This window comes from Clarias gariepinus, chromosome 17 (genome assembly GCF_024256425.1).
Source record: "Clarias gariepinus isolate MV-2021 ecotype Netherlands chromosome 17, CGAR_prim_01v2, whole genome shotgun sequence".
Taxonomy (NCBI): domain Eukaryota; kingdom Metazoa; phylum Chordata; class Actinopteri; order Siluriformes; family Clariidae; genus Clarias; species Clarias gariepinus.
The window spans coordinates 17,179,915-17,205,051 of record NC_071116.1 but is presented as its reverse complement, the minus strand read 5'-3'; the positions used below and the strand labels follow the sequence as shown (position 1 = coordinate 17,205,051).

Below are 25,137 nucleotides of genomic sequence, written 5' to 3'. Positions count from 1 at the left end.
TCACCGCTCCAGCTCTACTGAGAATGTGCATGACTCAGAGCACAAGGCACAAGAGTCTCTGTTAGGAGGATTTCAATGCATACGCTCTCCATTCATCCGCTTACAGGGCCGAACCCCACCCTGGATTTCACGCCCTGCATTTCATCCAAAAGATGGTTTTTTTTTTGTGTTTTTTACAGGTAAACTGACTCAATTTCACAATGCAGATATTTTCTTTCCTTTGAAGCACTTGGAAGCTGTGGAAATGCTTACAAATTTGAGTATTTCCCTTGCGTCCATCGCACGCTGGATGAAGCTAATTGGATAAGCGTGCAAAGTTAGGCGTTAAATTGCTTCTTTTTTGCAGGGGATGAACTTCTCTTTTTAGGGAAAAAAAATTGATCCAGCAAGTGCACACAATTACATGAGTCATGAATTTAATGTTTTCTTCCCACTCACTCTCTAAATGACCACAGAGCTATATGTGACCTCGGTAAGAGCGGACCAGCATGATTAAAAGCTGGAGTGAAGAGTGGGCCACTTCACAGCACACTTTACAACTGCAGCACACTGATAAGATTGGCCAGGTCTACTCAGTGAATCAACACAACACCTTTTTGTGTTGTCTCTACGCCACGCTTCATTTGTTTTTTCTTGTCACTGTCATCCTTTGACAGGTTGAGCCTTTGTCCAAAGCCCAAGGTAATAATTAATTATGAGTCAGATAATGACTCAGGCCTCTGTTTGGCAATTGTGGCCAGCCTTGGTTGTCTTTCCATGACTTTGGTTCGTTGCCACATAATGCATCGCTTCTTTTCTTCCTTTTGTTTTGCTGTTTCTATAACTTAGAGCCATCGATCACTACTCACGGTTTCTGGCAGCAGGGCGAGAACCGAAGCGTGAAAAGTCATCTGCTTCGTCACTTTTTGCGTATAGTTCAGAAGAGATAAGCTGCTGCATCATCCTTGCCGCCTCTGACTTTTTTTTTTCTTTCTTTCTTTTTTTTTAGATGTGAAAATGCTTTAGGCTAAAAAGGAAGAGCAAGACAGCGGTTTATCTTTAAAGAGGAGGAAACAAGAAAGAAAGGAAAATAGAGAGAGAAATATACTAGAGCGACGTATTGGTAGAATAAGTTGTAGGAATGTGAATAAGACAGAGAGAGGGATCTGGTGGAATGCATAAAAGGAAGGTAGGAAATTGGCCATGCAGTATAATGTGTTTAGAAAAAAAAAAAAAAAAAGGATGGGGGGGGGGATTGAATGGGGTAGAGAAGCAGGGAGGCTGGAGACATGGAGCGCATGTTTTGGAGTGAATGGACGAAAAAGGTAAAGGGGAGACGGGTGGGGAGGATGGAGAGACAGAGGGAGGGGTGGTGATCCTCGGGGCTGGATGACTCACTTCTCTGCAGCCGGCGTGTGCGTCACTGGCGCACGGCTGGAGGAGGAGATAGTGGAGAGGTCTGCACATTTAATTACAACCTGCCAATTTATATACAGTGTACACACACGCACAAATCTCTCTCTTTCTCTCTCTCTCTCTCTCTCTCTCTCTCTCTCTCTATCTATCCCTCTCTCTCTCTCTTTCTCTTTCTCTCTATCTATATATCTTTTTCTCTTACTAATGCCAGCACATGATAATATATATTCAGGGACTAAACAATCTCACGTCCGTAAACATGGATATTCCCAAAGCTTTTTTGAAGATCTGAAATGTGAAATTGTTTTGGATTGATCAAGCATCTCAAGTTTCTAGATGTGAAAATGCTTTAGGCTAAAAAGAAGAAGGGGTTTATCTTTAAAGAGGAGGAGACGAGAAAGAAAGGAAAATAGAGAGAAATGTTACATGTTACATATAAATTTGAGAATGCAACAATTTCAGATACCATAGCACAAAGATTGCAGCATTTTGTTAGCATTTCAGGGTTTTTGTTTTTCTCTATACCGGTATTTAGCAAGGCTTTATATTCACCTGGCAGTGCACACTGTGTAGATGGGAATCACACTAATTAGGACCAGAATGGTGTGAATGCAGGTTATACTGTATGTTTAGTGCGAAACGACACCATTCACAGAATGCTGTGTCATTGACAGAGCAGTACATATCATTCACTGGGAGTTTCTCTAGAGGGTGGAAACACTTGCATTTTAGATCACAAGCTATAAACTTAACCCGTTCATGTCATCGTTCCTTTGTTGGCACCCTCTGTATTTCTGTTCCTGTTGTTCTCACTGTATCAGTCCCCTCGAACAGCAGTTTTCCTGTGAGTGCCGCAAGCCACACTCGGCAGACAATAGCTGCAATCAGCCGCCCTTTCGTGAGCCGCAGGCTCCGATCTGGTTTCCTCCACACAAAGACGAGAGCAATTTAGGCAAACAACAGCATTCCAAGGAAAGCATTCCGAGGCTGCATGCGGCGGCAATGATTGGGCGATGCAGTTGCGAGCTCTCAAAACAAAAAAAAAAAAAAAGAGCCACAAGAGTAAAACAGAGCACGCCGCCATCTCACTTCAGCTCCAACATGGCTGCCTTAGCTGTTAAATTGGATCGGGTTGAAAACATCAACAAGGCTGAACGAGGCTCATCTTTGCTCAGATCGCAGCCAAAACAAGCCAGTGTGGATCGTAACGTTATGTTAGACAACACACGTCAGATGCTCACATATCTCCAGCTGGCTGGTCTATAAGATTTTCTAAGTGTGAAAATGAGCTGTGATATAAAAAACATCTGCAGTGGCTATGCGCTTTTGAATAAGGCAGAAATACAGCACTACTGTATGAGTCAGGCCTTATGTGACATCACAAACAGCTTGCCATTTTCACGCTCGAGCTGCACTCATTTTCAATCAAATGGCTTTGAAACGCTTCAGTGATCGGCCTCAGCTGCAGGAGAGACACTGCATTTTCTCGCCTTTTGGAATTATTTGAGATAGACCACCTAAAATCGAGGGAGTGAATAATAAAGCCTATTACGTATAATACTCCACCTGCTGTGCTGTAGAGCTTTCTTGTCCAGCTTGTCAGATAAGCCCATATGCTTGCATCATTTTTTTTCTTTTTATATTAAGATCTGGCATTTCAGAATTCATGAGCGGCCTCGCCATTTGTTTTGACGATCCCACCACCCTGCGAAGGGGCTGTCACTGTAAATAGCGTATGTGTTGCCGTCTGCTCATAACAGCAATAATAATGAGGCATAAGCGGATATGACGGATGGTCAAAACCTACGAACAGACTGATAAAGGAAGAGTAATGGCAATGGAGGAATGGCAGCGCAGACAGAGAGATGGATTGATATGAGCAGGTGACAGATGAAGAAAGTGCAAAGGGGAGAGCAGGTTGGGAAACGGAGAGAGAATTAGGCACACGAAAGCAATGATTGATAGGAAAGTGACGTTAAATGACAGGGAGGGCGGAAGGCAAACGGTGGGACTTGCAATAAATCTGATTTGTGCTGCTGCTCTGCTGCTATGTGCCCACTCGCTACGACACACATGCTCTACGGTCTGCTCTGACATCAACACAATGATAGGATTTTTTTTTTCCCTACCTTGCAAATGGACACTGTGGGAGGTTTAGTGCCATACACGAGAAAGCCTGCTTTTTAATATTAATAAAGTTCATAGGAATGCTTGTCTTTCTGTATTTAAAGGCACATACATGAGATGTGAAAGAGAAGCAGGGACAGAGAGAAATACTGTTTAGAGATAGGCAGATAGATAGAAAGAGGTGGACAATCACAATAATTTACGATAGCATGCATCCATATATACTGTTCGCGTAAAGACGAATGGATCTGCTTAAGGTCTTTTCAGCACAAATGTCATTTTGGCAGTAGTTGGAGTTTTCATCTGGCAACGCTGCAATTCCATTACATTTCCTACTAGTGAACATTTATTTTCCTGCTTTCCATTTCTCTCTATCGTCCCTGCATGCCCAAGCATCCCCCCCACCACACACACACACGCACACAGTGATAGACAATGTCCATCCCTTTTCATCTGCCCAAGGCACTTTGATACAAGGCAGCAAAATGTTGAGGTTACACTCTTCAAAGAATGAAAAGGGATGAGTGTCAGGAAAACCTCAAAAGCATTTACCACATTATCACTCTCTCACATATTCAGTCTCTCTCTTTTCACATCATACACACACACACACACACACACACACACACACTGGTCTTACTATCTTTGTGAGAACATCTCACAAAGCAGCTAAGTAATGGTATGACTACTAAATCGAAATCTAACTATTAAGAAAATATTTACTCTTTTAGGATTGTTTTCCTCCACATGAAATAAAATTTAAAATTTTCCTAATGAGCACCAGCCATACTGTATGCCCCCTCAAGGTCATAACAGTGAGTGTTTAAACAACCCACTTTCATCCTCCCCATACACTCACTCACATATGAACATATACAAAAGTCAACACAGAAAAAGGGAAATGTCAAAAGTGTGTAAAAAAAAAAAAAAGGATGGTCATGAGAATAATGGACACGGTTATCCCAGCTGTCCTATATGTTAATGCCGCTCCTGCTGGCCAAGGTCTCCCAAAGGGAGATCAAACACAATAAAAATCAAAAGAACACACAAATGAATAGTCACATGAATGAAACCCAGTCGATACAAATGAGCAAACACCTACACACACACATCTAATGAAATCCCCGTCTTCACACAAAACTACCTCTATTATTATAATAAGCTCAAATGGTCTTGTTCTGCCCTTTCTCCTTACAATGAATGGCTAATGTGTGGCGCAAGGCAGCTGCAGACTGGTTGACTATCATCTCTGCCCATTGCTGCAGCACGGATTACTCTCATCCCAATCTACATTTGCAGTCTTCAAGCAACACAATGCCAGAGACCATAATTAGAATATAGATAAAGCCTAGTTTCTGGCTACATTAAACCATCGGAAGGAGATTTTCCCGCTACAAATCCTTTTTTCAATTTAAGCCTGGGCTTAATCTGTGTCCACATTAGAACTAACTCCAGTGTTTATCAGAACAATGAAAACAGTGCTTCGTTTGAGCTTCTCCTCCTAAGCTTATAGATGTGGACTTCATTGTCTGGTCTCAGAAACGATCTTTCTCATGAACAGGAATCATAAATGTACTGTGACGTGCCTAAACTTTACTTCATATCCTTGTTTTCGTATATGGGAGCTGCTCAAATATTTGAAACACAGTGACGGGATGACTGAACTAATCCTTTTTAAATCCATGCTAGATAAATTAAAAGGGCCCACTGTGATGTTTATCATCAGAGAGAGAGGCTGCCGTGTGGCTCAGTAGATATGCGAAAAAGTCAAACATAGCAATAATGATGGCAATCTCTTCTTAACCAAACATTTCACTCATGTATTTACTTCCTGTGCTTAATCTCGCTGCACTAGCATTATTCATTGCTTACATCCCTTTCTCTCCATTCTTTCTTTCTTTCTTTAGTTCTTTCTTTCTTCCTCCACCTGCCCTATATCCCTGAATGGAAATAAGCCCAATTTAGCTCATTGCTAATGGCTGCTGTGCCCACCGCCCTACATCTAATAGCACTCAATCTATTCCTTCACTTGAAGGCAGTAATTAAGTCTCCGTTGCACAGGGAAAATTTGCACACTAAAACCCCCACTTTTTAACAATTAAAAGCATTTCGCTCATACAATACAGCTTTTAGTTACTATACACCAGGAGGGTGATGGAGGACCCTACACAGCAGCTGGCGATGATGTAAAAAACCTTCTAAAGTGCTTAAGAAGAGCTGGAGCTATCTGAATAGCTAAATTCAAATGCTAAACATAAACAAGTGAAAATGTGGTATATTTCATCTATTTTATCATGAAATCTATCATTTACATATTGTGTTATAATACTAGTTATTTTAATGGTATAATATCTGTATGGACTGTGCGTGGAGTTTACATATATATATATATATATATATATATATATATATATATATATATATATATATATATATAAAAAATTATATATATAGATATAGATATAGATATATGGGCTATATATATATATATATATATATATATATATATATATATATATATATATAGCTCGTTTCTCTATACCTCACACTGCGGTTAACATTGCCGCAATTGTGCAATTGTGTATCAGCTCATAATATCTCTGCTTGACTCCTACAGGCTCCTATGAGCAATCTACTTTTTCAGCTGATAGTACACAACATTCTCCAGTTAGAATGAACCAAAGACCCTAAACAGTGAGGGGTGACTGAGTAAACCGTTCACTCTATGTACATTATGTACATACAGAAAGCCACCTTTGGCTTTAAAATTGTATTAGTATGGATCATTTAAAAAATCTACCGCACAAATATTATTAAACATAATAATATAATTTGTACATTTATAATCTAATCAGATACATTTGAGTTTGAATGGGCCTGACACCTCTGAGTAGAAGTGCACTTTTCAGAGGTATTATTAAATTGTTATGCAACCTATTTTTCACACTTACTTTCCTTTACAGAGCTTTTTATTTGTGGCATTACTTGTTAAACTGTCGTGGCAGTTTAATTTTCAATTTATAGATCTTGATTTACAGTCCTATTCTTACTACTCATAGACTTTCAAACAATTTGGAACTAGAAGGAAAAAAATGTCTGGAGACGTTTTTAATTCATTAAGGGAAAAAGCAGTACAGAGCACAAGCACTACTGTGCACGGTGAATTAATAAAAGCTCAATTATGAAAACTAGCTTTAGACACAAAACAAATATCAAAGTAAGAAAGACAAGATTTAAAAAATGTTTAATAATGCTTTTGTGTATAAGTTACAGAATGGGAACAAAGTAAAGACTGATTTTAAAAAATGCTTTTTGAAGAGTTCCAGTATTGGTCTTGGAGCTGTGGATGGAGGAACAACTTTCTTCCAAAAGATAGTCCTTCATTTTTGTTACTATTAATAATCTTGGTGAAGAGAATCTTTTAGCACATAAGTGTCATCTTTATTTTTGTTTATCTAGTCACATCTTGCTGGATTTTGTCGAGAGCATTCTCCCATCCGAAGGAAACACTGTCATGCTAACCATTGTCGAGTGCTTCTCCAGAACGGCACACTTCAATCCACTCTATAAATTATCAGCAAAATTACTAAAATTATGATTCAGCATGTTCTTAAAATTAACCAATGGACATTGTTTCTAACTGGGTTCTCAATTTGCTTCATTATATTGGAAGGAGTTTTGTCAGTCACTCCTCAGATTATCACCCCCAGTGGAACAGACAAACGCCTCAACCAAGCATTATAAAAGACTCTACATTAGATGCGCTCACATAACCCCTCTTCCCATGGATCAAGTATATTCACAATGATCTCCTCACCTTGGCCACAGGAATCTCCCCGTTCCAAGGCGATTATGGTTATCAACTTCTACTATTTCCTGCTCAGGAAAAAGAATTTAGTGTGCCCTCGGTCGTCACTGCACAGGGTTAGGGTTTAGAACGTTCTTTTGAGGAAATAAGAGATGCATCGTTGCTCCAAAGTATGCACCTGGTCAGCGAGTTTAATTGTCCACTCAAGACCTATCTTTAAAACTAGAATACAAGAATCTGGCTTATTTCCCATCTTCAAAGTAATCAACTCAGTGACCACCAGACTCAAGTTACCAAGGACACTGCATGTTCACCCAACATTTCACATTTCCGAAATAAAACCATGCAGAGCCAGTCTGCCATTGTCTACCCCTGTGCAGTCTAGTCATCTTCTGATTTTGTCTCTGTTCAAATTCTTGCCTGGCTCATGTTTACTAGAAGACCCTGTTCCTGAAGTTTGGATTATCATAAAGACGTTTTGTTTTTAAAGACTGTTTTGCAACTGTGCATAGAGTGTTAATAAATCCTTTTCTCTGTTTCAACGGCTGTCACAGTTGTAGAATTGGGTCCTTGCTGTAAGTGTTACAATCAGTCTGAAATCTCCCATTGGTATCTAGATAAGTTGGGGTGTGGTGACTGTGAAGGCCAAAGCATGTAATTTACATACACTCACATCAGGATAGAAATGTTTCATCATAGGATAAAGATGCTTAATCAGAAGAACTTTGCATTCATTTCCAGTGACCCTTTTCTGTATGGGGACAAGTGGACTCAAAGCATGGCAGCAAACCCTAAATGCCCTTCATAGTTTGTTTTTTTTCACCCGCCTGTAAATATACAACATGTTTTTTTGTTCCTGCATAGAAAAATGAAATACATCAACTGAATGTGAATCATCAGATGCAGCAGAAAGTCTTAGTCAGTCAATTTGCCTTGAAGGACTATAACAATTTCAAATTGTATTGCCATTTAAGCAAAAGTACAAATAAACATACTGTATGTAGAGCACACTGTCCATTTTTTTGATACACACTCCCGGCACTACCAGAGCATCTCCACATGGTGTGTAAATGCAGCTGATAGTCCTGCCACGTAAGCGACAGGCCAGGCACGAGAAACATAGGAAGTTGGTTATTATTATCATCATAACTATTATCATTATCAGCCTCGGCAGCAGCAGGTACCCTTCATCTGGGAGTGATGCGTCATACGCCTGGGTCGAAACCGTGAAGTGCCAGGAAGCGACCTGCACTGAATGTAAAATACAAAAAGGGTTTGGTTGGGGGGATGGGGGGGGGGGAGGCTTGATTCACTCTGGCACGCTTTCAATTTCTCCCTCTCCACCCCTCCTTCTCACTCTTTTTTTTGCCTTTCTGCTCAATTTTCTTTTCTGATCACAAAAATATGTTTCCCTTGCTTGCCATATTGCCACCTTTTTCCATTTCTGCCACGCCATCATTGATCTTGGTCACTTTCATCTGTTCCATTTTTCATTGCATGTCCTTTCTGATGTATTTACTATTCCTTTCTCATTCGTACACCATCTCATGGACCCACACACACACACACACACACACACACACACACAGACACACACACACAGACACCGCGACAACGAAGTCCCACGTCACACAACATCACCAGATTGCTACGAGACTGCACCATCACTGTGTATCACTTTTCCCACTAGCTGTGGGACGCATGTCTTTCCATTTTCGGAGACAAAGGAATGGCACCTTCGCTCCCTCAGAAACGCCCCCTTGCCATTCCTCCCCCACTATGCAAAATCTGAACCCCCACAAAGAGTTTATCCCTGTTTTCCAGAAGCTGACGTCTCCTCTTATCTTCGCTTGGCAAATACAGCACAGCTAAAAACAATTTTCCTCTTATTTGTCTTGTTATTATGGACCCCTCCTACTCCCCCCCAACCCACTGCCTGCAGCTCAGCACAAAGGCTGTCACAGTGCATTAACCCGTCAGATAGCAGAAGCAACTGGATACTGCCATCAAGTAGGTTTTGCGACCTCCTGCTCGAGTAACTCTATATTTCCATACAAAGAGATTTTACAATGTAATCTATTTGAGAATTACAAGCATTTCGATAAATCCACGTTGTCTCTTGTCATTTTATACACACAAATTAATGTACTATGGCAAAAAAGCAGCGGCATAAGACAATGAAACAATAATGAAACCAGTGTTTTAATTCCTGTACATGCATCCTTTTCAGTATGGCAAACAGCAGCTCCTGTATCACATCCTGTAACAAATGCAGACATCTGCTTTCATAAAGAAGAAAAAAAAAGTTCTACTGCTTATTTTAAGCTCTTTAAAATTTTGTAAACAGCACACTTGACTGAGCACTTAAAGCCGCATGACTGATGTAGGAGGTAAGGCAAAGAGGTCTTTTTTCCCAGGGTTAATTAAGTTAAGCTAATTTTTTTTATATGTGCTTTAGATAAATCCCAGTTAATCTTGTTTTTTTTCTCATCTAATCTCAGAATATTATCTAGAGAGCTGTTAAACAATTTTTTACTCCTACCTAACAAACCAGAAAAAGGAGTGATGCCAGTAATGAGGCCTTCAGTCAATTGATTTATTACAGTGTCCAAGAGTATTAAAAACACCTTACACAATAATGACCTGTGAGGCAATTACAGTGGTGTAGACACAATGATGACTGGTGTGGTAAAGATCTCTACAAAAGGAAAACAATCAGAAACCTGCCATAAATACACGTTTAAAATGTGAATTTATTGTGTATTAGGATATAAAGAGAGAGAATTTGTTGGGAAGATAAGTATAATTATGCTTTTAAGTACCATATTAGAAATGATTTACATGAAAGTAAAAGCTAGTATGATTTACAATTAGCGACAAATAATACACAGAAGTGAGCATGCTTTTGGGATGAGGTTTACATATTTTGTTATCTAAAAACATTTAAAAAATGTTAAAAACGGGGGTGCTGTGAGGTGTGGATTCTTATGAAGGAAGGGTAATGGAGTTGATCAGCCATCATCATTAAAATCACTCACACACATACACACACACACACATCATAAACACCACTTGTACTGTACATTACAGGAACTCACCTGAGAGTCATTACCACATCCCTGTACTGTCCTGACTTTGCTTTAAGCGATTTTCACATTTTAGGCCATTAAAGGAGTTCCTGGGAGGCCATCGTTTCAGAAGTGGGTTAAGTGCATTAGTATAGCAGGGAATTATATAGAGAGGTAATTAGAGTTTTTAACTCTCATACAGTAACTGTGTTCTTTTATTCAAAAGTCCTGGTTTGACTTGAACACCCTTCTTATAAAACATTGAATCACTTACTGACATGGTGAATAAGCCATTAGAAGAAGAAGAATGGGTAAAGTGAGGGAAAGCACACAGTCAGTCGCAATATGGCAATAAGGCTGTGGCATATAATCACAGATTGTCTGGAATGAATGTGTGTAACCAAAGTGTGAAGAAAAACAGTCTCCACACCATTACACTATCTCCACCACTATCTTCTGAAATCAAGATTAATCAGACCAAGCTGTACAGTTATGGTTAGCCCAATGCAGCCCAATGCAGCCTCACCTTTCTGTTCTCGGCAGACAGATGTCGTCCTCGGCTATTCTAGTTCATCTGCATTAAGGTGCGACATGTTGCATTCTGAGATGGTTTCCTGGTCACCAATAAGTTACTGTAAGTTACTGTAGCAATAAGTTACTGTAGCGTTTTCAAAGGTTTACAAAGCATTACTGTTTGCAGACCTCCTTGTCACAATGTTTTTATGCATCATGCAGAGTAAACTCCAGAGTATTGTGTGTAAAATGACAGGTCAAATTATAAATGGAAACTAGAGACTAAAATATTACAGGTGAACCAAAGCTCGTCTGCTTTAAGATTCGGCATGTTGTGCATTCCAGGATGCTGTTAGGCTCACTACAGTTGTACAGAGTTCATGTAGCCAGTCTAATTGTTTTCTTATTTCCTCTCTCATTAAAATAGTGATGTTTCCACATTATTATGTGTCAGCTGCAAAGACTGATGTGCATGAATCAGAGATCAGCAGTTTCCAATATGTTCAACTTACTCACTCATTATCTATACCACTTTATCTTGTATTCAGGGTCACAGGGGGTTTAAGCCTATCCCAGGGCACGGGGCGGGTACACCTTGGCCAGGATGCCAATCAATCTCAGGGCACACACATACAGTACACACACTCAGTCACACACTACAGGCAATTTAGGATCACCAATTAGCCTAATCTGCAGGCCTGTGGACTGTGGGAAAAAACTGGAGTACCCGCAGGAAACCCATCAAGCACAGGGAGAACATGCAAATTCCATGCACACAAAGACGGGTATCGGTGCCGCCCCTGGAGGTTCAAGGCAACCGTTCTAACCACTGCACCACCGTGCCGCCTCATACAGGTTTTATATCTGGCAAATTAACTTAGATTAATAGTTTTTTGCCCATTTTGCCATAACACTTGCAAATTTGTGAAGAAGAAATGAAGTCTTTACAGAGCATAAGTAGCAGACACATCTCACCATTAACTGTTCAAAGGAGATTAATGCATTTTTTTGGACGCCTTTAGCATTCCTTTACAATGTAGAAGGAAAAAAACATCAGGAACGATCATGGAGTTAGAAAGTGTTCTAAAACTTTTGAACAGTAGTGTACATATTAGGTTTGCTGCACAAAACATAAGTTGGCTGATAAGAACACTTTAAATATTTTATTTGCATGGCAACATTTTAACATTTAAATATTTGCATGCACCATTGTTTTTGCTACACAACAAAGAAGTTGTCTGATAATGGCATGTTGAGGAATATATTTGTTTTTTACATGTAAGACGATCAGTTCAGACTACGGCAGATTATTTTACTTAAGACAAGGGTAAAAGTTGGTGCTTTACATTTTTACTAGAATCAAACTTCTAGTCATCAAAGTATGATTTTTACACAAATAGTTTATGACCAGAACAAAGTTGTCCAGTTGCCCAGAATTTGGAATCAGTTGTTCAGAACAACATTGTTCTAGTTAGTGAAAATAACATAAACACACACAGTCCATCTGCCTAACCCCTTTCCTCATCTTCTAATGTTACAAACAGTAAAAGATCACCGTCTGGAATATCTGCACAAGAAATAACAGTTATATTAACTGCATTCTAAAGAAATATCAAAGATTAGGAACACTTTATTACACACTGACTCAATGTAGTAAACACAAACAAACTAAAATTCTTTTATTTTGATGATTATAAAATATGATACCCACCTTGTTACACAGGCTAGAAATTTCATCTGGATTGGCCTTATTTATTGCATTGCGATTAACCATTCAGGATCTATTATGATCACTCATTTTGATTAATAATGGATCATTGTACTGAATGTAAATATAGCTAATGAGAGACAAAGAGAAACTAGATGAGCCAAACACTTCAGTTCCCATACTCCGTGAACATTCCTCAGCCTTTAATGCAGTCAATCATAAGGGTCTCTTGTTCATCCTTATACGTATTGGAATTTGTTACAAAGCATGGCAAAGATTTGGATCTTACCTGGAGGCACAGTCATGTCAGGTGAGATGAAGGGATCCACTTCTGCGCCATGCATACTCTTTGCTAGTTTTCTACAGGGCACAGTGATGGATCTTCTTCTGTTCTCCATCTGTGCCCACTCTCTCATTGATGTCATATTCTTAAATGTGTTTTGTATACAATTGCTATGTTGATGACACAACTCATCCTCTTCTTTCCTCCCTCAGACACATCTCAGCATGTATCTTGTCATGGATGGCAGCCCACCAACTGAAAATCCCAGCAAAACTGAAGGTGCTGTATATCCCTGAAGCTGGAGCTGTATCCTCACATCAAGATCTTGAAATGTCCAACTGTCTAATCGGGGGGGTCACTGCATCACCCTTGGGGTAAACATGGGTGACCAACTACCAACTGTCCTTCTCACCTCTTCCCGCTAAAGTGACTCACTTTCACCAGCACTTTAGTAACTACAAAGAACCCTTGAAGAATTTTTTTCTTAGTTGTATCTAACATTTTGCACCCTCACGGGAAATTTAGAGTCAAGTAAGATGATTTTCAGTTTATTATTTGCCTCCCGTTCATGTGCAGGAGAAGACTTATTTCTCTCCTTGTCTGTCCCAAGATTTTTTGCTAGGACTGATGGAAGAATGTATTAAATCCTTACAGCAAAAGGGAATAAATAAAAAGAGAGTTTGTTCTTATATATTTAGAATTAAAGATCTTATTAGTTGTTTTCTTCTTTGATTTTTTCAACAGACCAAAGAAAGGCCCATGTTCCTAATCTATTAACAAAAAGACGGAAACCATTAGAGCTATGTAGGAATCGCTTATTTATTCACTTGGACATTATTTACTGCATAGACTATTGTACCGTATATAGAACAATTAACAGGGCAAACTAATTCATGTGACACTCAATAGTTACCACTCTAAAAACACATTTGGTATAACCTGCTATATCCTAATCAATTAAAAAGTACACAGCTAATACACAAAATAGAGATTAAAGAGAAGAAGATTTCAGTATCTGTCCTAATAAGTAAATAGCAAAAAAAAAAAAAAGAAAGAAAGAAAGAAATCCACATTTTAAACTCCCACAGTAATTAAAAGTACCCTATTACTTGGCTTGGACATCATATGCATCAGCTGTACACTTAATTTACAGTATTAATATAAGGAGGTACACAGAAGAAGAACTCGCAGAGTACCGCATTTTAAACATTTATCAGGGAAAAAATTCAGGCCCGAAATAAAATTATTGGCCTCTTGAGCATTAAAGATAAAAAGTATCAAACAGTGTAGCACATCTGGAGACTGTTTTTAAAAAATATATTAAGTGATTCATGCTCAGAAAGTGACCCATCTAGTATACCCATACTAATTGTTCTGTCCAGTCCTGGAACATCAAATAATTAAACAGCAGGCACAAACAATAAAGTACTATAATTGTGTTTACAGCATTCAGTAAAATTATGCATCTTCCTTTCTTAAATCTCTCATTTGACCTCACGTATGGGCCTTCAACCACAACATGATTCCATCAACATCTCACCTCCAGCAAACTCTCAACACTAGGCTTAATGTTACACATTTTCTTGCTTGTTAAAATCAAATGCCTAACTGATCTGATCCGCACGCATTTCTTGAGGGAAGACAGGTTGCATGTATTGTTTTTTTTTTTTTTTTTTTGCTTTTAGCTGTTAACACACTCATTAAACACAAGTTCAGCTGTTAAAATATCAAATATCTAATCAGCCAATCACATGGCAGAAACCTATTGTGTTTAAGCATGTAGACATCGTCAACACAAAGTTGACAAAGTTCAAACCGAGCATCAGCATGGGGGAAGAAAAGTCAATTTGGTGACTTTGAATGTGGCATGGTTGTTGGTTCTAGACAGGCTGGTCAGAGTATTTGCAAACCTGCTGATCTATTGTGATTTTCACACACAACCGTTTACAGAGAATGGTCTAAAAAAGAAAGAAAAAAATCCAATGAGTGGCAATTCTCTGGGGGAGAATATCCTCGTTGATGCCAGATGTCAGAGGAGAATGGCCAGACTGGTTCGAGCTGCTAGAAAGGCAACAGTAACTCAGACAACATCTTGTTACAACCAATGTCTGCTTGAAAGAATCTCTGAATGCATAAAATGTGGAACATTAAAGCAAGTAGGCTACAGCAGCAGAAAATCACACAGAATGCCATACCTGTAAGCAAAGAACAGAAAACTGAGTCTAGAATTCACATGTCTCACCAAAATTGGACAATATAGGATTTTTTAATTTGTTGCCTGACCTGATGAGTCTTGATTTCTGCTGTCACATGCAGATAGTAGGGTCAGAATTTGGTGTAAACAACTTGAAAGCATGGTTCTTTCTTGCCTTGTATTAAAAGTTTAGGCTGGTGTATGCCATGTTGCAAAGGTAAAATAATCTCAAACTGTACTTAAATGCCCTGAACAGTCAGCAGATCTTAATTCAATAGAGCACCTTTGGGGCGTAGTGAAATTCCCACCATTGAGGCGCAGTCGACAAATCTGCAGCAATTACGTGATACTATCATGTCAAGTGGTTTGACCCCCCTTTGCCTTTAGAACAGCCTTAATTCTTCATGGCATAGTTTTAGCAAGATTCTGGAAACATCCCTTGGTCCATATTGACATGATAGCCCTTGGGTTGGGCTTCAGGCCCCCAGCAACCCTGTACAGGTTAAGTAAATCCTGTATATAGAGAATGAGTGAGTGAGTAGTTAGTTAAATATTTTAATAGAGAACAGAAAATAAAGGCACACAGAAATAAGTGCTTCTGGTGACTTTAATGTGCTAGAGATTAAAGATTTGTGCTCTTTCACTAATTTAGTAAAATTAAAAAACAATACATCTGTATCAAACTCCAGACTATCTACAATAATTGTGTGATTGTAATGTATACCCCATAAATTCAGGGTAGGTGGCATGATGGCATAATGCTTAGCATTGTCACCTTGCATCTCCAGGGTTAAGGGTTTGAATCTCACTGCCAGTCTGTGTAACAGGAGTTTGTAGATTGTTCTATGTGCTTTGTAACTTCCCTCCAGGTACACAGACCAATGCCATGCATTGTAGGCTGATATTTTCAGATGCATGTGCTTGTGCCCTATAATGTGTTGCCACCCCTTCCAGGGTGTTCTGCGTTCCCATCTTCTCTCATGACCCTTCATTGCACGCTGATAGTCACTCAATAGTTCAGGACTGGAATTTCCTTTAGTTTTGTACCTGAGACTCCAATAACAAAACTGGACTCCATATTAACTTAAACGCATTAACATTTACATATTGAACTTAACGCCACCTAACACACAGTATGACTGCAAAACAATTGAGTCTGGTTCCTCCCAAGGTTTCTTCCTAGGGCCATCTCAGGGAATTTTCCTTGCTACGGTTGCCCTTGGCTTGCTCATCAGGGACAATCTTATAATTTTGATTCATACATATTTTCTCATACATTTCATACTTATTTCCCTAATTTTCAAATAAAATTGGGTTGAATTGAATTAAATTGAATAAGTAATATGAAATTTATGGTAGAAATGCAAAAAAAAACTTTAGCAAAATTCTATTGTTATTGGAATAATTAGTTACAATCATAGTAGGGTAATCAAGTTCTATCAATAATTTTTGACTTACTATGTCACTATTTTTGTATAATGCACTACACAGTGTACTGCCCCAACACTGAGAGAGAGAGAGAGAGAGAGAGAGAGAGAGAGAGAGAGAGAGAGAGATTAATATGGAAATGTCTTAGAATTTTGTGCCATACTTATGATGAGTACCGAAATACCTGGAAATACCTGGAAATACCTGAGAGTTCTCAAAATTTTCAGCTATACTTATCATGAATATTGAAATACCTGGAAAAGCATTAGAAAAGGCTCTTTGAATGTGGTAAGACCACTCACTGTTAGTTTTTGCAATGACTTGCTCACAACATGCTTTCAGCCAAAACATGGTAGGCTAAAAAGTGAATTTTCCGATAGGATTACAAACACCAATTTTATAATACTTAATGATTTGCTTTTTGTGAATATGCACACACGTTTGTATTTTTATCAGATAAAAAGAAACACATTTGCTAAATGCAATTTATGCCCTTTTATGTAATATCCATAACTTTTTTTAATTCAAATCTTTCAATGATTTTAACTGTCAGATGAAACTTGGCCAATTTAGTTTCACATGAAAAAACATAAACCTGAAAAAGTATATCATTCTAAAATGCCGCACTGTTAAGATATTGCATCATGGTTACGGACACTACGTTTTTTTTTTTTTTTTTAAGCTTTTACCAAAAGAAAACTATTTAAGCAAATATTTTTTACAGGCCATATGCCACAAGAAGCTTACACCATGTTTAGTATCAATGCTCATAAAGAAATATGAATTATTTGCATTACAAATTATTGTGAGACAGTACAACTTTGAAAAAATTGCCTTTTTGGGGGCACATATAAAATCATCACTCTAAAAGTTAGTAACTTAAAAAATTTCAGGGAAGCTAGATTGATCATTCCATGTTGCATAAACTTCAGAAGTAGCCTCTTTGGCACACACATTTTTCTGTATTAAAGTTCAATTAAAATCAGCACCAAAACTGTGTGAACCACACCCTTTCTGAACCACATCTGTTCGATTTATATAAAATAAAATAATAATAAAAAAAAACAGGTAAGAGAACGTATGGGAGATTTTAAGGCTCAAAGGTCGGACTGATTCATTATTCGGACGCCGTGCTGACGACGGACGCGCTGCGTTGATTTATTTCGCATTCAGCTCAAAATGGCGCTTTATGCCCCAAATATCTGAGCTGTATTCTTGTGTCGTGTATAACCGCCGTGAAGAATAGGTGTTAAATGCGATTTGAATACTGTGCACGAAGTGGGCGTGTGTGTGTGTGTACGCTCTTTTATTTTTGTTCGGCTCTCCATCGTGTGAGCAGACGGAGATATATCGTATCGTGGTTGGCGCAGGGGCAGCGGGACTGTGTGCAGCTCGTCACATCCTGTCTCGCGCTCCATCGTTCGAGCCACCCGTGCTGTTCGAGCAGAGCGCGCGCCTGGGAGGCACGTGGTACTACGAGGAGCGCGTGGGCATTTCTGACAACGACCTCCCGATCCACTGCAGCATGTACACAGACCTCATGTGGCATATCGCTCACGAGCGTGTATACACAGTGTGTACAAAGGACTTGAGCACACACAGGTTTAAAATGACTTTTTAGGGGAAGGGGGGGGGGGGGGGGTCAGGTTGGCACAGGGGCAGGTTGGTAGACCCCTCTTGGTGAGAGTATGGGGAGGTCCACTTTTTGTGCACATGACTTGTTGATTCCAGGAAGGTGGATATTTTGCATGTCTGCATAATTTCTCCTGCAGTGGGTCAAATGCGTGGTTTTCAAGACTTGTTTCAGTGCGGCACGGAAAAAAAGGTTTATTCTTACAATTCACAGCCTCATCTAGTTTATTTATATGAAATATATGGAGTTTAAGGGTGCTATGTGTGAAAAGACATGCCTTGTGTTGCCGTACTGCAATTTGGAAAATCTGGGCTAAAGGTAGGCTGGGAAGGTTGGCACATTGATGGGTTTGGTTGTCACACTGTGCCACGATACACTGCACGATACAGTACACATACCAAATAATATTAACACATTTTCTTAAATGGTTTGTAATTACATGGCCCAAATGTTAAAAAAGACGATAAGCATGCACTTGGTCGAGTTACAGTCCTGCCACGCCTTTTTTGTCGTGGAGATGGTGGGAGACTGTTGCTTTGTCTCAGGGTTGTACCGATACGCACAAATTTTGTCCCCGGTATTTATATTTGACATGAAGGACTAGTCATCCATAGCACGCTGACGGAGTTCTTGACAGACTTCGGCATGATTTACACAGAATTTTACGTTTGCCATTTGTTCTTACTTGCTGTCCAGGATGAAATTGCAGACGTGGTAGCGCACATGGTCAGAATACATTTACATTTACATTTAGGCATTTGGCTGACGCTTTTATCCAGAGCGACTTACATTTTTATCTCATTACACATCTGAGCAGTTGAGGGTTAAGGGCCACGCTCAAGGGCCCAACAGTGGCAACTTGGTGGTTGTGGGGTTTGATCCTGGGATCTTCCGAACCGTAGTCCAATGCCTTAACCACTGAACTACCCCTGGCCCGTTGAATAGAATAGCACTAGTTGCACAGCTCCTTATGTAGACAAGATGTCTTTGGCACACTGACTTATAAAGGTGTCACCTGTTTAACCCTAATAGTTTTAAGACCCCAGACCACTTCAGGACAATTTTATCAAAGTCCTCATACTAAAGTCATCTTTATGGTATTGTAATGGAGTAATTTGTAATATCCTCTTTTTGTGGGGACAATCATTATAGTAATAATATATAATATAATATAATATAATATGATATAATATAATATAATATAATATAATATAATATAATATAATATAATATAATATAATATAATATAATATAATTAAGAAGCTTTTTTTCTACCAGCTGCCAAAATGTGGTCTTCTAGCTTGGCCAGGTCAGAGTTTTGCTAGCTTGGTCATTGTTGTACATTGTTGTACATTGTTGTATATTGTTGTACATTTTCTTACTATAGCCACACTGAACAAATCTTAGGGTGTTGGACCATTTTTTAATTGACAGTGACATTGTAGTGACTGTTTTGTTCATCTGACAGTATATGAGATAAAGCAAACCTCAAATATGCAGCTTTGCCAATGCATAGCAAGGCAGCACTAAATAAGTTGTGACTGCCATATGAATGTTAGTGCCCAAATAATAACAGCTGTGTCCTACAGTGGTGACTTCCCACTGATGGAGGGAGAAGAGGAAGTCTGATAAATTGTGCAGAGCAACAGATGGGCTACAGTCATTAATTATATTCTGCAAAGTGCACCTATATGGTGAATATATGAGCACATAAAAGCGTAATCAGTCCAAATATATGGTAGGCATGCCTAATAAAGTCACTACTGAACATTTTGGAATGTCATATAGTACTAAGTGAAAGTGGCTGGTCATAAAATAATCTCAGAGACATTTCACCATGAAAAATGTCATTCACCTTGGCTTACTACAGCTGGACAGTAGTGATCATGACAATCAATGATGTATGCCCCTTTGTGTAAATCCCTCATTTACTGCTGAGAGCATGATGTTGTGTCTTTCAACATGTTCTGTGTTTTTAGAACCAACCCACCTAAAGAGATTATGATGTTTCCTGATTTTCCCTTTGACTCCGACTTGCCCTCTTTTCTGACCCACTGGGATGTACAGTACAGCAGTATTTAGAGGCATACTGCAAGATGCATGACATCACACCACACATTAGAAATTTCAAACCAAGATCATGATGTCATTCTTCATCATGTGCATCATGTGCATTTCCAAGCATATTTTACAAATTGTAAAATACTGTATACAAAATAGTCAAACATATTGTCTAAAGTATCTAATTGTCTGTGTTCAGAACTTGTGTCGATCGTGGCAATGTTTATTAGATTTTAAAACAGTGTCAACTTCATTGACCGCTGGCTGAAAACACTGCCATAGAGACAGTAGCAGAAAACACAGCCAATCAGATGTGCACGTAGGCCAATGAGGAGTGGCTTGTAAATGTCCTTTGGTATTAGTGAGTAACGGTGTTGTGTTGGAGGCTAAAGTAATGCTTGTGATGGCCCTGTCTCCCTCTTCCCGACAGTTCAACACTATGGTGGAAGAGGTGAAACCCATCTCCATGGAGACAGATGAAGGGGGGGGGGGTGCGTGAGGTGGGAGGTAGTTTCGCGTGGCACGCACGGAGGACATAGCACACAGACATTCGACTCTGTGTTCATCTGCAGTGGGTGAGGAATGTCATTTCTGATCTAGAGACACGCAAAAAAACAACTTGCAGTCAGTGTAAAGTTGATCCCTTGGTCTCATATTGTAATGATGCATTTTATTTTCCTAAAAGTGTTTTTTTTTTGGTTTAAAATCCAAACATTCAGCTGATTTCACCCTTGCTGTTAGAATATGAATGAGCACTGTTTAAACCATTTATAAAGAATATGTGTAAAAGTAGCTGCAAGGAGAAAAAGAGCAACAGACCTCTACGTATGAGTCATGTGTTACTTCCTTTTCTACAGTCATTTCTCTGAGCCCCATTTGCCCTCCATTCCTGGAATAGAGCATTTTAAAGGTACAGCAAATATTCAGTGGTAACAACAAACATGACCCTGAAAGTGCAAACCATTATGCTTGCACTATCTTACCATATTGCTCTCTGCCATCTCTTATTGCCATCTCTTTTTTTCCCCTTGTCCTTTCTCGGTAAAGGTGATGCACAGCAACTCTTGTCGCTACCCAGAGCCTGTTGCGGTCTTGGGTGCTGGATCATCTGGGGTTGACATCTCGCTTGAGCTGGCTCAAGTTAAAGCCCAGGTGAAACAAGAATTAAATGTCATAATGTTTGCCTGCGTCCTTTTTTATTTATATATGCCTGTATTTATCTAATAAATAATTACATACATATAGTTTGCTTCCATTTCATGTAGGAGCCTCTAATCTATAGCCTAGTGACTAAATAAAGACTGAGAACACCTATTGAGGCAATGACTTTTGAAAGAATGACATTTATCACTCCAGTACAACACAGATACTTGTACAACTGAAACCAAGGTACAGTGAAGCAGTTCTAAAGGCGGCCCAAAACCTTACTGAGAAACTTTTTTTTCCTTGTCACCTGCATGTAGTTAGAATATGTAATTGACTGGTCAGTATCTAATGGTTATTCAATACTCACTAATGTTGCACACGAGTGCCTTCTAAAATCGAGCTGTGTGTGGCTGTCATCAATATTAATGGTAAGCATTAAGGCTTTCTCGCTTACTGTTTCTGTATCTCCATCTCTAGGTGATTTTGAGCCATAATAAGGCAGCCTTTGCCCCTGGAAATCCAGCAGGAACCTCCTGTAGTGAAGGTGCTGGATGATGGCTTTCTCCTCTTCCAGGATGGTTCAGTGGCCCACGCTCAAGTTCTTCTGCTTTGCACTGGATACAGTTACCATTTTCCATTCCTTTGCCTGGAAGAGCTTGGCCTGGAGGTGCAGCACCACCTAGTGGCTTTTCTTCACATGTATCTGATGCTTCCAGAGTTTCCCCTCACCATTTTTTACTTCTATTATAACCTAAGCATCTTTTAATCATATAATAAAGCAATTTTTTATGCTTTTTGTCTAATTTTTTCTTAAATTTATCTTTTCCTCAGATCCAGTTAGCACTTGCAGTGCTTGACGGCAATGTGCAGTTGCCCTCGTGAGAGTTGATGGAAGAGGATGTAGAAAGAGAGAAGCAAAGAAAGACAAAGATGGGTATTCAGGTGAAACATTTCCTAAAAATGGACTTTGATCAGTGGAATTACTATGTAAGTCTGGCAAAAGCAGCAGGGTTACCACCTCCGAATCAAAATATAAACTTTATAACTTTATAAAAATGTCAACTTTATATGAGAAATTATGGAGACAACGGCAGGCAAACATTAAAACCTACAGAGACATGAACTACAGTCTGGTTAATGGCAATGAGTGTCAGGTTCTCAATCCACCATCTAAATAAACAGATAATATTTAGTTAAAGATGTTACATAAATCAATGCAAATGCAGTTCTCACCATCCATGTGAAACACTCAATCACTTGCAATCAAATCAATTCTTTTTCTGATTCTTCTGAACTCATTCAAGAAATGATAACCGTGCATTAAACTGTTTTCTCAATACATATAAATTGTAGAATTAATACCCTTTCACTGATGCAAATAAAATAAACTTGCCTTGGTCTCCTAAATATTTACACAAGACTAAATATCTCTTAATATTCAAAACAAGAGTTACTAAAGATCTTAATAGACATAAAAGGAATGGGATAACAGTTGTCTCATACATGTGTCCTGTTCACTACTCACCAGATTAATCTATTAGATGGCCTGTATCTACAAACAAGATTTTGTAACTCTTAACTTGTCCGTAGCATTCTGACTTTAATCTGAAGATATAAACTTTCAGATTAAAGGATATTATGAATCAAAGTTTACTAAGATATAAGATATAAAGTTGTTGCAGTGGATGTTCTATAATAATAATAATGATAGTTTGCCAAATATAAAATATTTACTTACATAAATAAGCAGGATTTTATGAATATTAAAATATATTCATAAAATCAGGTTAACTGGCATAGTATAAAATAGCAGCATGTTTCTGGGGTCATAAATTAATGTGAATTTGTGTTACTAAGCCCTTTTTTGGTACAGCTTGACAGAAGTAACATCCTTTGATGTCATATAAAAGTGAGTGGTCAGCATCAAAGTAGAAGTTAACCTCAAAAAGCTTAAGATAGGAACATATTTCAGAACATATGCTTTGCCAAGATTTTAATTATAAAGTTATAAAATTGTCATGACTAATATATTAAACATATTCATGATGCATGCATGAAAACAAAATAAAGAAAGGCTAGAAATCAATGTTCACATATGTGTACATATGTTTATAACTGAATCATTTTCAAGCTGACTAATTGAACGACCAAGCACAGATAATTGGTAAAGGTTTTTTACTTTAGAACAGCGAATAATTTCAATTTTAGAGAATGTCAACCTTCCTTTTTTATGCTGCAAGAAATTGATTATTAAATGCCACTTGCCTTAAAGTGGTTTGCCATTGTGTGTTTTTTTTTTTTTTTTTTTTTTAACTGTATGATCTCATAGTTTTAAAAAGGGTCAGTTAAAGATTTGGAAAATTCTGTTATTAGTGTAGGAAATTAGTTTCTTAGGCCAATATATTAATATGTAGTCCCGTTTACTTTCTTCATGATGCAAATTCAGAATACAAATTTTAAATGTGTTAAAAATAAAAAAAAATTTTCCCCCAAATCCTATTAGTAAATTTTTATTGAGCCTACTGATGTCATAAAGAATGCTAGAAGTACCAAATGTCAAATTAAAATACTTTTCAGTAAGTTTGACAAGAATTTAAATTCTTAATAAGACGTAAGCTTTTTCCTTGATGTTCAGCTTAACATCTTCAGGATTTATAAAAGGTTTTATATGTCAGAGTGTTTTGTTTTATTAATGGCTTAGATAAGGTAAATATAAGTTTGAATATTACACTACTATGCAAATGTCGTTTTAGACACGATGTGATTTTTACTACAAACTTTATTATAGACTTTATTATGATTTTATTATTAAGTAAGTATATATATATATATATATATATATATATATATATATATATATAATGTAGGACTCAAAGTAGGATAACATATAATAAGGGTTCCACCTATCCCAGGACATCAAGCAATGGATAAGTCCCACCCTGGATCTGTGGCAGTTACTTACGGGGTCAGGTTGCCAGTTTGACGCCTGATTGTATATAAGCACTTTGGGGGTGAAGGACCTTGCTCAATGATCCAACAGCTGCAGCCCAGCGGCATTAGGGCTCGAACCGGGGACCTTCTAATCAGCAGTCCAACACCCCTGTCCCAGTGTGATGTATAAAAAACCACTTTTTAGAAAGAAGAAAAAAAACAGTAACAATCCAGGTTTTGCATGCAAAAAAGAAGTTGGCAACTAAGGTCCACAAAGGAACCGTGGGTGGTTCTGCATAAAGCTGAGTAAAACTTGTTGTACCGGACACTAAAGGGTAAAGCGTTATCACACTAAGTACTGACCCTGGTTCATTCAGTTCTGTTTATTGGTATTTATTTATTAATTTATTTATTTATTAAGAAGTCATCCCTGCTCTACTGAATTCCTTTGCATGTACCATGTATGTGAATTCAGCCTAAACAAAGTATAATCTTGCATGTGTTTTTTTTTATTATATTCGTAATAGATTTTTATTGCACTCTAATAAGTAACACAAACTAAATTCATGTGCGTATAAATCACTTTAGAAATTCAAGCCAAGCATTACATATTTAGACTAAAATCAACGATGTCACTGCAAACTGAGCCTTTGTTTAGACAGATGATAAACTCTCTCTCTCTCTCTTTCTCTCTCCGCCTTTATCAGCTATGTGAAGTACGCGAGCACTTTCTGAGTTTTTTCCATCTGCTTTCAGTCGTCATCTCCGAACATTGTGAAATTGGACACCTAAGTTTCTCCCCAGACTTCCCAATCCGGCCGCCCCTTCCACTTTTCATTCCA

The 25,137-nt window shown here is 38.4% G+C and overlaps 1 protein-coding gene across 1 annotated transcript; it reads left to right on the top strand.

Annotated features, from left to right (window-relative positions):
- The first annotated feature begins 1,368 nt into the window (after positions 1-1,368).
- On the top strand, positions 1,369-22,542 carry LOC128505594 (uncharacterized). Its single transcript, XM_053476108.1, is given in 13 exon segments — positions 1,369-1,436; positions 2,217-2,394; positions 17,864-18,066; positions 20,137-20,221; positions 20,224-20,278; positions 20,647-20,711; positions 20,714-20,793; positions 21,076-21,133; positions 21,266-21,370; positions 21,842-21,864; positions 21,866-22,141; positions 22,192-22,423; positions 22,426-22,542. Coding segments are annotated over 13 exon segments (1,545 nt in total).
- Positions 22,543-25,137: the final 2,595 nt, after the last annotated feature.